General features: G+C 41.7%; 2 protein-coding genes across 11 annotated transcripts in view; both read left to right on the top strand.

Annotated features, from left to right (window-relative positions):
- The window catches only part of NR3C1 (nuclear receptor subfamily 3 group C member 1), an 807,313-nt gene that overhangs the window by 532,959 nt on the left and 258,586 nt on the right, over positions 1–15,768 (top strand). The window lies entirely within an intron of this gene.
- On the top strand, positions 9,966–10,898 carry LOC307183825 (NADH dehydrogenase [ubiquinone] 1 alpha subcomplex subunit 12-like; the record flags this gene model as incomplete). The annotated part of the gene is made up of 2 exons (XM_079916922.1): positions 9,966–10,202; positions 10,577–10,898. The coding sequence occupies 2 exons, from the start codon at positions 9,966–9,968 to the stop codon at positions 10,775–10,777; spliced, it is 438 nt and encodes a 145-aa protein (XP_079773048.1). The 3' UTR covers positions 10,778–10,898.

Genomic DNA, 15,768 nt, shown 5'->3' with positions numbered 1-15,768 from the left:
CCATTTTGCAGATAAGGCCACTGAGGCTGAGAGCAGTGAAGCCAGTTGCCTGAGGTCACGTACCTGCTTAGGAGCAGAGCTGGAATTCAAGCCTGAGTTCATGTGAATAAAAAATTGTGTCCTCCCCACCACATACCCAACTAAACCACCAAACCATAACGTTTAAAAAAAAAACAAAACTATTTCTGGAACATATTAAGGAAAAAGCTGCTTTCCCATAGGTGACTAGGATTAGATAGGTTTGGAACACCTGTTTAACGGTTCTGTCAGGCTAGAAACCAAACATTATGGTTTGTACTCCTGTCCGAGCATCTACTTGTGAATGTGGTGACGTGCTTGGTGATGATGATGACGTTGGTGGTGACAGTGGCAATGATATCTTTCATTTACTGAGCACGCACTGTGTACCAAGTACTTGGATTCTCACACTGACCCCTTTCATTTTTACAACAAGCCAGGGGTTTTGTGTTGTAAGGCACAAAAATCGCACAAAATCGCACATACGCACAAAAATCCTGCCCAAGTATCCAGGCGTGCACAGCTAGGACACAGCAGGCCTGGGATATGGCCTCAGGCCCCTGACTCCAGAGCCTCTGCTTAGAACCACATCTCTGCGCTTCATCTAACATAGAGTACCCGTAAAAGAAAACAGACATTGGAAATCCTCCACAAGCTTCCACTGCCCTGATGGCCATTCTGGGATTTACGTATTTTATTCTGCAGGGTTCATACGTATTTAGACACTTTAAGTTAATCACGGCCTGTCACGCTTTATCTGGACTGTTCATTGTCAGCAAGCACATGTAGATTTCAGGACCCAGTCCTCCTCTGCTTTGCATCACCGTTTTTGATTATACAACCATCCTGTTAATAGATGAGCTCTACTGCGAGCAGAAGGCCATTTTTATGGAGTTGAAGATAATATAGGTGCTCGGCCTAAATTAATGGGGTAATTTCCTCAGTCTTTTTGGTCATTTGTCACCACGGACTTCCATACAGCTCAGACAGACCAGTCATGGCTAAGATGACACTGTGTCCTCCAAGAAATGGAGAAAGAGCAGAAGCTGAATTCTGCTCAAAGCCTACAAAACTCCCGAACCTGAATTTTAGATCTACCCTTGAATTGCTCCCCCGAGTGGGGCAGAGCTGCTCACTTGTTTACGCGCCTCTTCACCTCACTGTCAGAGGCCATGAGTACAGTGATGCCCGCCCGCCATGTGCCAGCCACATTGGCAGCAGCTACGCATACCAAAGGCATGGCGTTTCTGCTGGCCTCGACAGCAGGCTTTTATACAAGGAGAATTGTAAGTTCTTACTCGCACAGTGGTACACGGTCTCAACTCTTCCCTCGCTAGAATCAGTGTGAGAGCCAGCCACTGAGTCCAGGAAGCATCACTTTTTGGTTGGCCATTTAGGAACTTTACTTTCACTGAGATGAGGTCGTTCTTCCTGATTCTGCCTTTTCCCAACCTGTGTTCCAGAGGCGCTCCCCGCTGCAGGGCTAGGCAAGGAACCAGGAGAGAAAAGGTCAAAAGCAGGTGGAAACCCACTACATTTGCTCCTCCCCCCTTGGAGAGTCATGATAGGAGTTGATCTATCAAAAGCTCTGAGGAGGGCTTCCCTGATGGCGCAGTGGTTGAGAGTCTGCCTGCCGACGCAGGGCACACGGGTTCGTGCCCCAGTCCGGGAAGATCCCATGTGCCGTGGAGCGGCTGGGCCCGTGAGCCATGGCCACTGTGCCTGCGCGTCCGGAGCCTGTGCTCCGCAATGGGAGAGGCCACAACATTGAGAGGCCCGCGTACCGCAAAAAAAAAAAAAAAAAAAAAGCTCTGAGGAGTCCTGCAGTATAGACACATATTAACTTCGCTTTACCCAGTGTTGCCCAACGCTTTTTGAGGATGGGAGTTCGTGTGGCTCTAAAGCCACGTTCTCCCAAGTGGCCATGGCCCCCCCTGGATTCTGGGGTCATGAAAATGAAAAATACAGCATGCAAAGGCCAATGGAATCAGGGAATCAAGCAACTGCATTGACTTCATGGTGCCCCACCTCCTTCTTGAGAGTCCCGGAACATCCTGACCCAGAAAGGTTTTCACAAAGATCCAAAATGAAAACAACTGCCCACAACCTCCTCCAGCAGTTCCAAACCACTCCTCACCGACACTGTCATGATGATGTGATTTCCTACGTCATGATGAAGTTGGGGAAGAGGAGACAGAGCTTACCAAGAGAGACAGCAGCCCCTGTCCTGTTAGGTCTCATCCTTTCTTTGAATATTGCACACAGGCCACGGCAAGGCTGATCTGAACCTTTAGTAGGTTTCAGAAACCTCAATTTATAGGTAGATGGAAACATGCATTTTTTACCTCCCTCACCCTTATTTACAGAGGCCTGAAGTTAAGTCCTTACCTCTAAAGAGGTATTTGTTTAACAGAAATATTCTAATGCAGCTAAAAGAAAGGGAAGCTGCTGGAGCCCGTCAGGACCATCCTGGCAGGGATTAAAGATGGGAGGAAAGTTTGAGAGTTTTCTGCTCCCTCTGAGTTCACTGCTAATTCTGTTTCGGTCTCTGACCTCTGTTGGATTAATAACATTAAATCCCAATAGAAACCTACTGACCCCGACAGAGCACAGATGTTCCCTAGAACCCAGTTTGGGGAATGTTATCTTACCTTATCCAGGCCTTGTTTAAAGGCAGAATGTTAAGAATTCTTTAAATATTTAAACTTATTTTTAGTTCCCCAAGTAATACACATGACTCAATCCTCCTCTTAAAAGTGAGAGCGTTGCAAATAAAGCTGAGGTCCCCTTTGACCAATATCCTCACATTCAGTCCCATCCCCCACGTCTCAGAGGTAATGAGAGTGTTTTGCCTCCTACTTCTACATATACAGCATACCCGTGCACGTGTGCACACACATTCATAATTTTTATAAAATATATGGTTTTGGGTTTTTTTTTTTTGACAGTAATGGTATCATACTGCTTGCAACTTCCTTGTTCCGGTGCAAAATGTGTTTGGGAGATCTATCATAATGATACCTATCCAGTCATTTCTTTCAAGTGCCGCGTGGCATCTCCTCTTATGATTTCGCCGTAGTTTCTCTGTTTCCTTTCTGTTGGACCTAGAGGTTGTTTCCGCTGTGGGACTATTCTAAGCCATCCAGCGCTGAACATCCTTATCTGTGGGACCCTGGGCACAATCAAGGGATTACTAGGGTAGATACCTAGAGATGTTACTGCTGGGTCACGGGGCACATTTTTATTTTTAAATGGTGCTGCCAAGCTGGAGCAAAGAGCTCTCATTTGCAAGAGGGCCAAGGGAAGGGATCTCTACAGGAAGTCAAGAAAGTCAGAAAGGAGATGAAGGAGGTGGGTGATGAGCTGCTTTGAAAAAGCCTCCAAGGGCTTCCCTGGTGGCGCAGTGGTTGAGAGTCTGCCTGCCGATGCAGGGGGCACGGGTTCGTGCCCCGGTCTGGGAAGATCCCACATGCCGTGGAGCGGCTGGGCCCGTGAGCCATGGCCGCTGAGCCTGCGCATCCGGAGCCTGTGCTCTGCAACGGAAGAGGCCACAACAGTGAGAGGCCCGCGTACCGCAAAAAAAAAAAAAAAAAAAAAAAAAAAAAAGCCTCCAAGATTTATTTTCATGCCAGCAGCCCCCCAAACCCATTCACCGTCAAGGTTAAAGTTAGGGTGATCTTTTCTCAATCCAAAGACTGCCTTTTGCCTTTCTGGGCCTTCTATTCTCCTTCCAGACTCTGCTGGGTATTCTGCTTAAGTTGGTATCCTGGTCTATCCTACCTGCTGTAGACTGTGTGTGCACACAAGTGGGTGAATCAGACAGGCGTATATTATCATTGAATGTTTACTATTGGCTTGAAACATGACTTTGAATTATATTTAAGAGGGAAACTAAAGAACTCTTATTTAGTGAGAAAGAAGTGACAGCCAGTTCACATACTGTTAAACCAAGTAAAAGGAAAAAAAGAATATACGTGTCACAATGATGAATTTTCACAGAAGATGACAGATTTGCACTGAAGAGCAATAGGGTATTTATCAGCAAGAAATTAGTGACCCATTTGTAATCAACTAGGTTTTCTAAACTCAAGAACATTTAAAACCCCAGACTTATTTTAAATCTAGATATAACAATTGTAAGCACACTACTCGTGATACTTGTTTCCTGCAAAATCTAGGCACAGAGGTCTTATGATGATGTGTCATATCAGGGAACTTTTAAAAACGGGAAAACAAAAGATAGACATCTACAGGTGTTAAAGGCCCAAGGAGACCAAGGAAGCCTACTGTCATCTCTTACATAATACAGTTCTTCCCGTCCCCCCACCCATATCACCCCTTATACTCCCAACACCTCCACAGTGATTCTAAATTAACATGAAGGAGTCGAATAGTGACGTAAGCGTCTGCTACTGAAATTAGAGCAGGGTACTTTTGCAATTATACCCTGGAGTATAACTTCCTCAAGGATGGAAACTTTTAAGACTTGGTAATAGGAGTCAAAGAGGTAGGAACAATGGTTTATGACTTTTTTACTTTCAACTCAGAGTACTGTTTGTGGTCTATGCTTTGGCACACCCAGCCAGCAAGAATGGCAAACGATATAATTTAAGGGGCACCAAAGGGCCTAAAATATGACAATATATCAGTGCCTGAAATTCCCGCCATTAACGTCACAACCTAAGGGCCTGGTAGAGACATGCTCATGATGTTTTTAGTATTAGTCTTTACTTTTAAATTAATATCTATGTACAAGATTACAAAGAAAATTTTTTTAACATTACAGAGGCTATACGATGAGAGCTAAAATTCTCTCTCCACTTCCTTCAGCCTAGAGTTGTATACTTCAAAAGCTACTAAGCTACTATTAACATTTCATAAGCCATATATCCTTCCAGAAATCGGGTAGTGTACGATAGATAGATAGAAAGGTAGACAGACATATATGTATAAATGTCAGTGCATAAAAGCCCTTTAAACAAATAACATCCTCTTATCCCTACTGTCTTTACCTCACTTTTTCACTTAATACATCTTGGACATCTTTCTAAGTCAATATTTTTTTTATCTTCCACATTCTTCTAAATAGCTGCATGGTATTCCAGAGGTCCATACACCATAATTTATAAATCTGGTCCCCTAGTTATAAGCATCTGAAAAATTTTAATTATTTTGCTATTATAAATAATACAGAAATCAACATCCTCAAATATATATATAATTGCATATAGAAGTGAGTATGTTCATAAAATTGTTTTCAAACTGTGGAATTGCTAGGGCAAAGAAAATATGCGTTTTAAACTGATAAATATTACCAAGTTTCCATGGAAAAAGTTTATACCAGTGGTGTACAAAAGTGCCAATATTCCCCTGCATCCTCGCCAATACTGAGTTTTATCAAGCAGAGTAATTATTGTCGAGTTAGTAAAAAGATTTTGTTTGATACTGTTTTGTCAATCTAGTGAAGTGTGTTGCTTTACTTTGTGTTTCTTTCATTGTGATGAGGTTGAACATCTTTTCATGATTATTGGTCACTTTTTTTTTTCTGTGAGCCTCTTCTTTGCTCATTTAAAAATTTTTCTATTTTGTGCAGTGAATGGTACAAGCTATCTGTATATAAAGATGGGCTTTGTCATGTGTGCAGCAAATATTTTTTTTCTTTTTTTTTTAGTACACAGCTATTTATTTGAGTATATTTTCACATGTTAACATTGTTTAAATCAGGACAGTCTTAACTGATGTAGTTGTCATTGAACTATCTTAACCATTTTGTTTTAGTACAATTTTACTATTTATGGATTCACAAAGATCATATGTCAAAAACCAAAGTTTGAAAAATCTGTTTTTAAGGAGTATATAAGTTGTTTTGAACTGAAAAGGGAAAAAAGGCATTGAAGAAAAATATTTTTTCCTAGTTTATTATTTATCTTTTTACTTTCTCTATGTCATTTTTTACAATACAGAATTATTTCATTTATGTGGTTTTCCTTTATAACTGCTGGAATATATTCATTTTAGTTCGACATTTGATGATTTCTTTTTTTTTGTGACTTCTGATTCTTGAATCAGAATGTTGTGATTCTTGAATCAGAATCAATTCATAATTCTTGAATCACATGATTCTGAGCACATATTTGATACTTAACTTTTACTGACTCATATTTTAGTTACCATCTGTGTATGTGCGTTGCCCATATTAATCTCTCCAACTAAATTAAAAGCAACTTGAAAGTCTGAAGGAATAAAATGCTCTTCTTCACAGTTCCCCACTCCACAATGTCCAGTATCTAGAAAGGGGAAAAATTTAGAGCTGGGAGAATTTCAAATGAGAGCACTGCTAGGAAGAGTACTGTGAGAATCTAAAGAGTTATAGGTCTAAATCGACACTGACCCAAAGAAGGCATGAATGAGTTCCAAGACAAACCCAGTCTTCTTTCTCCTTTTGCCTGGAGTAGATAGAGGTACTTCTTAGTTTTTCATGATCTTGTCCTACCTACCTTCCCAACTTATCTTGTACCACTCCTTCCCTTGTTCTTTTTATCCTACCACACTGGGCTTCCAGCTGTGATTCAAATACGTGCCGAGTTAGCTCTCGCTTAGGGCCTTTGCCTGGAGTGTTCTTCCCCTTGATTTTCACGTTCCTAACTCCTTCTTTTCATTCAGACGTGTGGCAGATGAGATTTTCCAAAGATGGCCACACCCCTATATTATCCCTCGATGTGAGGTTGCTACTCCTCCAAGAGGTGGGGTCTCTGTTGCTCCCTGTGGAAAGTCGGTGGATCTGTGTAATCATCGTAACCAACAGAGCACAGCAGAAGCGACTTCTAAGGCTGGGTCACGAGAAATAATAGTGCTTCCACCTGGCTCGCTCACTCTCTCTCTCAGGACACTCACCCTTGGAACCCGGCCACCACATTGTGAGGAGACCGGGACACATGGAGAGGCCCTGTGGAGGTGTGCTGGCCAGCAGTCCCACTTAAGCACTCAGCCGGCAGCCGGTATCAACCACCAGACATGTGATTGAGCAAACCCTGAAATGGTTCCAAGCCCCAGACTTTGAGCCCTTCAGCTTGGCCCCAGATATTATGAGGCAGAGACAGGCTGTCTCCACTATGCCTTCTGAGAATCCCTGATCCAGAGAATCCGTGAACATTATAAGCTGTTGTTTTAAAGCCACCAAGGTCCTGGGTACTTCAGTACGCAGCCACAGTAGCTGAAATAAGACCTCAGCTTAAACACCTCAGAGAGGTTTTCCCTGACCGCCCAATCTAAAGTGGTGACCCAATTATCTCATCACCTTCTTTAATAAAATTCAATGATGCATGGCACTCTGCTAGTTTCCTTAGTTGTTTGGTTGGCTTGCTTGCTGTGTGCCTCCCTCAGCTAGAAAGTAAACTTCATGTGCACAAAGACCCCCTCTGTCTTATCCACCGCGAAGTCCTCAACACCCACAACAGTGTCTGCTACGTGGTACATTTGCTAAATTAATAAACAAATGAACGAAGGAATGAAGCATTCCTAGGCAATTAGATTCTTGCATTAGACCTTATTTTTTGGCTACTTGATATAACAAACTTTTACTGAGAACTTCCTCTGTTCTCAGGGAATGTGTTATAATTTCCTATTCTGTGGCTGTAAGTGTGCTTCAAAGAGTGATTTAATGCTAATAGAAGTCAAAATAAGTAATAAACAGGAGATTCATATGATGAGATTTTTTTTAACTGGGCTTAGAAATGACAGAAGTAGGGAAAAATAAAAGAACGGGAAGTAAGACAAACTCTTTGAACATTAAAAAAGAACAAAAAACAAGCCTGCCAAGGAGAGTGATAGTTTTTGGTCACTGCAAAGTGGAATTCTACCATTGTGATATGATTTGCAGTTTCCTAAAAACAGTATAGTCCTTTTTATTTATTCAAAGAATACCACCATGTTGGTCAGAGAATTCATTAGATGATACGGGAAAAGCCAGCTCCCTGAAATCCAATTCTCTATGGCTAGGTAGAATGGTAAACCAAAGCCTTCCCCTCTCCCTTACTTACGTAACACTCTTTGCCCAAAAGAGGTTGGAATCAATGCCCAAACCAATGGAAGAATGAGAGAATCTATAATGTGTAAATAGAACTCAGGCTTTTTTAAAAGTTTGAGTCTAAATTGTTCTTAGAAATTGTTCATGAAGTAAGTCTGGTTTAGCCAGCTATCTGGGAAGTTTCTTCCTAAGACAGTGAGTTTTCTTCCCTTGGAGAAGTATATTTACATTTTTGTTTTCAAAATCAAAACCACCCTGGCTGTTTTATAAAATGTTGGAGCCAATTTAACAGTTCCACTGGCCTTAGAGAAAATATTGGAATCTCACAAAGGAGCACAGAACTAGAATATTAGGAAGAGTTGCTAGGGTAAATATGTATTGATTATGACAGCCTTGGCAAAACGAACACCTGGCAGCCGTAAACCTGCAACTTGTTTGTGTCTGTTATAACTTCCAACTTACAGTAATGACTTCTTGTCACTAAACATGTTCGAAGTTCCTTGGCTAGAAAAAACACAGGACATGAGGCATGGCCTGTTTGAAGTTAACTGTTCCTATAGAATAATCATACAGTGCGTAGCAAATAATACTTTCCAGAGGATGCTAGAATTAAAATGAGAGACGCTAAATCCTGTTGATTCCTTACCATCCAACAATGACCTATTATTTCATGGCCTTTCATTATGTACTCACCAAAATACCCAAGTTGATGTTACAGTTGACCCTTGAACAACTTGAGGGGTAGGAGTACTGACCCTCTGCACAGTAGAAAATCTGTGTATAGTTCATAGTAGGCCCTCAGTATTCGAGGTCCCTCTGTATCCACAGTTCAGCATCCACAGATTCGACCAACTGCAGATTGTACAGTCCTTTAGTATTTACTGTTGAAAAATTCTGCATGTAAGTGGAGTCACCCAGTTTAAATCTGTGTTGTTCAAGTCAACTGTACTTACAACCACCTATACCTTTCCTTCTGATTTGGTATCTATTCTCTAACCTTTATCATGAATCTCAGTTTAGGTAAAATTCTTCATGGCCTTCTCTTCAAATATCAGTTGAGAAAAGTGAATTCAAAGACTACAAAGTGGGATTGCTTACCCCTCTCAATTGTCATCTGTTAAGTCAGAAGGCAGCTGGGGCTCTGACCTGAAAACAGGCCTCTGACCAATCATTAGACCAAGTCTTAATGAGACCAAAATTGTGGATTCAAGTCTACACATGGTTACTTTTACTTACTTTTCAAGACACCAGAGACTATTCCTCTAGTCTTTTTTCACATCTTTGATGAAAAGACAATTAGATGAGGAGAATGTGAAAATTCATCAAAAAACCGCAAATGTCCACTAAACAGCCATTGGAAGCTTGTGCTCCAATCTGCATTTACTATCTTATTTTAAGCCAGGTCCCCAGTCCCTCTTGTGAGGTGCATGTCAACCAGATGGGCCCTGCATAGGCATTAACAACCCAACTGTTAACTTCCCAACCTTGGAACTTGCCTTCCTGCAAGGAGACTAAGTGAAAGCTGATTAGATACCTTTTACTTAGAAAGTCAATTCACAGACTAGATTTTCTGCCTTTAAACTTAATGTCCTTTAGGTGTGCCATTGCTTTTAGCCCGACTATCCCTGTTTTCTAATTTTCCCTTCCAGTTCTTATGCTTGTTCTATTTTTACAGCATAATTATTAGGAAAAAATTTGTTCCAGGAACAATCACAAAACAATCCAAACCCAATCAGTTGAATAACCACAGTCATCATCATTATCATCATTACTCTTATAAGAAGGTGGCAAGGTTAACCTGGTATAAAAAACAACAACAACAACAAAACAGAGTCCAGCAAGCTTAAAATTCTTGAATGTTCTCTCTGTGTTAAATTCAAACTGAGGCAGTGTGCCAGAGAGGTGGGGCCTGTGGGACAAGATGGAGTTGAAGCAGGTCCTGAAGCTCCGGCTGCAGCAGGTCAGTGGCCACAGCGGCCTCTGCGGCTATCTACAGGTTTTTCTCAGGGCAAATGATGTGAGGGTTGGCGCATTAGTGGGGAAACACAAATATGGAAACAAATGCTGCAAAGACAACAAGCAGTTTTTTGGCCGTCACCGATGGGTTATATATACTACTGAAATGAATGGAAAAAACACATTCTGGGAGACTTCCCGGGTGGCACAGCGGTTAAGAATCTGCCTGCCAATGCAGGGGATGTGGATTCAATCCCTGGTCCCGGAAGATCCCACATGCCGTGGAGCAACGAAGGCTGTGCGCCACAACTATTGAGCCTGCGCTCTAGACCCCACGAACCACAACTACTGAGCCCGCACGCCACAACTACTGAAGCCCATGCACCTAGAGCCCGTGCTCTGCAACAAGAGAAGCCACCGCAGTGAGAAACCTGTGCACCGCAACCCAGAGTAGCCCCCGCTCGCTGCAACTAGAGAAAGCCCGTGCAGCAACGAAGACCCAATGCAGCCAAAAGTAAATAAGTATGTTAATTAATGAATGAATTTTGAAAAACACATTCTGGGGTGTGGATGGAAGCATGGCGCCCCCCTGAACGGCATCGTTGGCTTCACTCTATGACTGATGATCCTCCAACAACAAAACCACCTACTGCTAGTAAATTCATGTGGACAAACCATAAATTCAACGTGAGTGGCACTCCACAACAATATGTACCTTATTCCACCACTAGAAAGAAGATTCAGGAGTGGGTCCCACCTTCAACACCTTACAGGTAAAGGCAATGAAAAACAATTTACATGTAAAATATGGGGCTTTTCCTGTAATAGTATTTTTACTGCTTACTGTTAACTTGATTAAAGTTATTTGATAAATAAATAAATAAGTAAATTCAAACTGAGAAATTTACATTCTCTTTATTCCTTTTACCAAACTCCATATCCTCGTTCAAGAAAATAAGCTTTCAGGAGTGGTTTGTTTTTTTTTTTTGGAACAACTTAAATGGCAAGTCCAAAATCAATTGGTTCTGACACAACAGTGATTTTGATGAGTTAACTGCCGATGAATATACCATATGGATGAAATTTTTCCTGAAATGCATGTGGGTATGTTTAAGGGTAGAGCACTCGGGGCAAAACATATTCCAAGCTTTTCAAAAACCCATGTATTTGCAAAAATCATTTGATGCACTTTTTTTTTTTTTTCTGATTCAAAATCTAACCTATTTCAAGGACAAAGAATTCCTGATCTTTTCTAGGCACCTTTACTCTTCGTTTCTGTATGAGCACTTCCTTACCATCTTCAGAGAGGGAAAATGTCCAGCTCCAGAAACTAGGAGCTTATCCACACCCTCAAGTCTACAAGCAAAGCAGCAGGCTGGGAAAAAGAGACACTGAAATTCGTTTCCAGTGGAGTGGCTGATGTTGGGCTACTCCGTTCAACTCTAGCAGCCCACAGTTGCTCTGGTATTTTTCTTTAGCCATACCATCCTATTGATTCATATGGAGTTTAGGGTCAAGTCTCTTCTCCTGAACTGCTATCAAGCCAAGTTTCCCCAATCCCACAATGGAAACCATCACTGAATTTTGAATTTAAATACAGGAACATATAGTTATCCTCATTAGCCTTTATCTTGTTGGTTTTGATTCACTGCTTTAGTATATTAAAGTTATTCTGAATCCTAACTCAGTCAGACATTCAGGAGGAGTTACAGTATACAAGCACATCTGAATCTAATGTCAATGCATTTAGTGTTTAGTCTGTTATCAGTGGTATTCTAGATAAGATTCAGAATCCTTCTCAAACAGTGTTTCAATCCCTGCTACCAATTATTCTGGGTTGACATTTGAGATCACATTTATTCACTGTGCCTGATTTAGATATTCCCTTTTCTCTTCATTGGAATTATTCACAAATAGGCAGTCAAAATTACCATCTTTAGTACCTACATCTCTTGATCTAGATCTCTTTTAGAATTTTTGCCATAATAATCGTGCTCAGGTCATTTGAAAGCTATCTCCAAAACCTGGGACACACAGCTGAGTGCCTAGAATCACCTAGCTTTAATGGCAGGGTCACCTTCTCCCAGGTCCTCATCCTTTCCACATCATTAATCAGTGGACTTTTACCCGAAGCAACCTCTTGTGGGTTTTTGTGTGTGTGTGTGTGTGTGTGGAATCAGAACCCAAATTACTTTTATTTTTTTATTTTTTACATCTTTATTGGAGTATAATTGCTTTACAATAGTGTGTTAGTTTCTGATTTATAACAAAGTGAATCAGTTATACATATACATATGTTCCCATAACTCTTCCCTCTTGCGTCTCCCTCCCTCCCACCCTCCCTTTCCCACCCCTCTAGGTGGTCACAAAGCACGAAGCTGATCTCCCTGTGCTATGCGGCTGCTTCCCACTAGCTATCTATTTTATGTTTGGTAGTGTATATATGACCATGCCACTCTCTCGATTTGTCAAGCACTTGTCACATTCTATAGAAAAAATAACAAGCAATAGACATTAACTATGATTTCTATTGATACCAAGCTAGGTAAAAAAATATGGAAAATACTTTCCTAATAAAAGATTATATAGACCAAAGGCAAGAGCGTACTACTTCCTCCATTTTCTGTTCCATCCAAGAGTCTCATCCGTTGTGTTAACAATACCTGTGAGATGGTTCTTGTTTTCTATGTTCCATTGTCAAATTAATCTTGTTCATCACCTCTTAAGTATCTGTATGCAGACGATAAATTTAGCGAAGGTGGGAGTTTTGACTTGCCTCCACAAGCCCCGTGCTGAATGTGGTACCTAGTATATGTTAGAAGGCCAATAAGTGTTTAACGAATGATGAATGTGAGATTTAAACACTATTTCTTATTGTTTTTTCCAAGAAGTATTAAGTTCTTCCACTGTCATAGTTTGTATATAAAAGCAGTTTGAATAAGAACGAACAATTTGCTATGTGTATCAAATTTAATTTTCCGAATTTGGTAAATCAGAAGAATTTACTTTGAAATCAAAGGTGGGAGTTACTGATTTTCAATCTCTCTCATCTCTCCCCATCTCTCTTCATCTTGAGTCACACACGCGAATACACACACACAAACAACGGAGGAAGTTTAGTGAGCGTATTATTTTGTTCAGTAACAGAAAGGGATTTGCACACAGAGCTATCCAGACTGTCCCTTCGTTCCCTCTCATGTACAAGAATATTTTTTGCTAAACGGGTGGTATGGGTTATGCCAGAGCTCTGGAATCAAAGAGGAGCAAAGGGCCTCCCATAAAAACAATCATCAGATTCATCTTACTTAGCCAGGTAACCAGCTAACCAGGTAACCATTGACAATCCTATAACCTTCTGCATTCACCCAAAACAAACAAAACAGTGCCTGGTTCCAAAAGGAAGTAGAGGAGAAAATGAAATATTTCTGTCCCATTTACTTTTCAAGCAAAAGACAAAATGTAAGGTAGGATGTAATACGAAAAGCGCAGGTTCAGTAAGATCACAGTAGCTAAGTCACTGTGGGTACAAAGTGTATATTTTTGAGTGTACCTGGTGCTTTCAAATCAGGACATTATAATAACTGAAAATTATAGGTCAGTGATGGAAACTCATGGTTAAGAGCACAGCCTTTGAGGTTATGCAGACCTGAGTTTGAGTTCCTGTTTTGTCACTTTTTTCCTGTGTGCCTTGAACTAATTATTTCATCTCTCTGTGCCTCAATTTCCTCAGCTGTAAAGGGGATATTTACAGTTTCTATTTAACAAGGAGGTTGTAAAAATTAAATGAAAGAACACAGGTGAAGCCCTCGCAAAGTGCCTGGCACAAAGAAACACTTAATAAAATGTTTATTATTATAGCCATGGGTCTTACATTAATCCAAGAGGAATTAATTTGGCAGGAAGGTTGATAGATTGAATAGAAATAGCACAGAAGTGTCTTATCACCGAGAACATAGCCTTTCTGAGAAATCAGCCTCCCAGCAAGGCCAATAGCTAATTACAATTCATTTGGAATGAAAGGGGGGCAAATATGCCATTGTAAGAATCAGCATGGAGAATGGCTAATGAGGACTGAGACAGTGGTTTGAGGAAGAAAGAACACCAGTCAGTCTAGTGTGCTGTGGACAGAACCTCTAGCCAGTGGTCCCGAACAAGAGCATCTATCTGAAAATCTTCACGGCTCCATCCAAGAGCTGAATTAGAGTCCTGAGAAGCTAAGTCAGTCTTGGCACTTTGGTAGCCAACCAGTGGTGCCTTGGGAGCTGACTAACACCCTTTCTAAGACACACTGTGTGGGCGGGTCACGACGTACATTGCACCGGGGGTCTCCAGGGTGACTGAGATTGGAGGTCCAGAGTAGCAGTCCTGCCGGTGGAAGCTGACTCCACGTACAGGTCTATGTTTCATTAACTCCTTTCACTTGAGATCCCCCAGAGACCTCCATCTGGCCTCATGGAGCTCACAGCTCAGGGAGAGTGTGACCAGATTGGAGTGACAGTATGGGGTGATGGGTGCCCTGGCAGAGATACATGCAGGGTATTTGTGGAGCTCAAGGAAGACACATGTAACCAGTTTTCTTGGAGAAAACACCTTGGATGGGACATGAAGAATGAATAGGGTTAGAATGACAGTAGGAGCGGAGTGGGGGAGGAGAAGAGAGGAAAGAGCATGGGCAAAGGGCCAGATGTGGAGCAACAGCGTGGCATATTTGAGGGATTAAAAAATGGTCTGTGCAGCTGCAGCAGGGAGTAGGGAGTGCGTTCATTTTGGTGACGGATGGCCAGTATTAATTTGTACTTATTCTGTGCCAGGCCTTTGACAGGCAGACCCATTATGAGTATTAGCTCACTAAACCTGCACAGCAACCCTCTGAGGTAGGGACCGTCGTTCGCCTCGTGTTACTGAAGGGGAAACTGTGACTCAGGAAGGTTAGGATTCGTGATATTAAACCTGAACCAAAGGTGTCACCTCCTGGAAGTGAACTGAGATTTCTACCCAGGCTGTCTGGCGTGCACGCTCACACTCTTAGCCATGGTGCCTCCCCACAGGCACGGGGTCCTGCCACTGCAGGCACCTCGCCACAAGGGTTTTAAGACACAGGGGATTGGAAAGTGCTTTTGTGTAGAAGTTTATGTCTTTGGCTTGCCTAAAGTTAAATCGAAATTGTATGTTCCCCCCCGCCCCCCCAAAAAAACCTCTCCAATTTTTACACAAGTTTTACCTCTACAGACTCCCAATTCCTGCAAAGTCTTGATTAAGACTATTTTGAAATCCTTTGGGGGAAAAAAAAAACCCAAAAATCTGCCGTATCTGAGAGGGCTGTTCCGTCTGGGACTCAGGCAAAGTTCCTGAGTGTGCCTGAGGCTGGAATTCTCCTTCTTCCAGAGGAAGGAGCTTCCAGGTAGCCATGTGAGAAAGAAGAAAAGTCACTCTGTATATGTAACTTTTCCACACCATACAATAGCCAACTAGAATACTGGCCACTGTTCGGGTCTTACAGCACCTAGATGTGCTACGTAGGAGATGATCAAAGAAATATTGGGAATGGATAGACAAGAGCATGAGTAAATAAATGAAAGAAGTTTCTGTTGCTTATTTGTTCCTTGGCTTTCTCCTTTACGTGGTATATGATAGTGTAAAAGAGAAACATCTCTGACTAGGTTCAGAAGTTATAAGGACAGGTACAACTTCTATGACCACAAAAGTAATACCATCTTGAAGAGATTTTGCACACCCACGTTCACAGCAGCATTATTCACAGTAGCCAA

The sequence above is a fragment of the Stenella coeruleoalba genome (assembly GCF_951394435.1).
Source record: "Stenella coeruleoalba genome assembly, chromosome: 3".
Lineage (NCBI taxonomy): Eukaryota > Metazoa > Chordata > Mammalia > Artiodactyla > Delphinidae > Stenella > Stenella coeruleoalba.
This window is presented reverse-complemented; position numbering and strand designations above follow the sequence as displayed.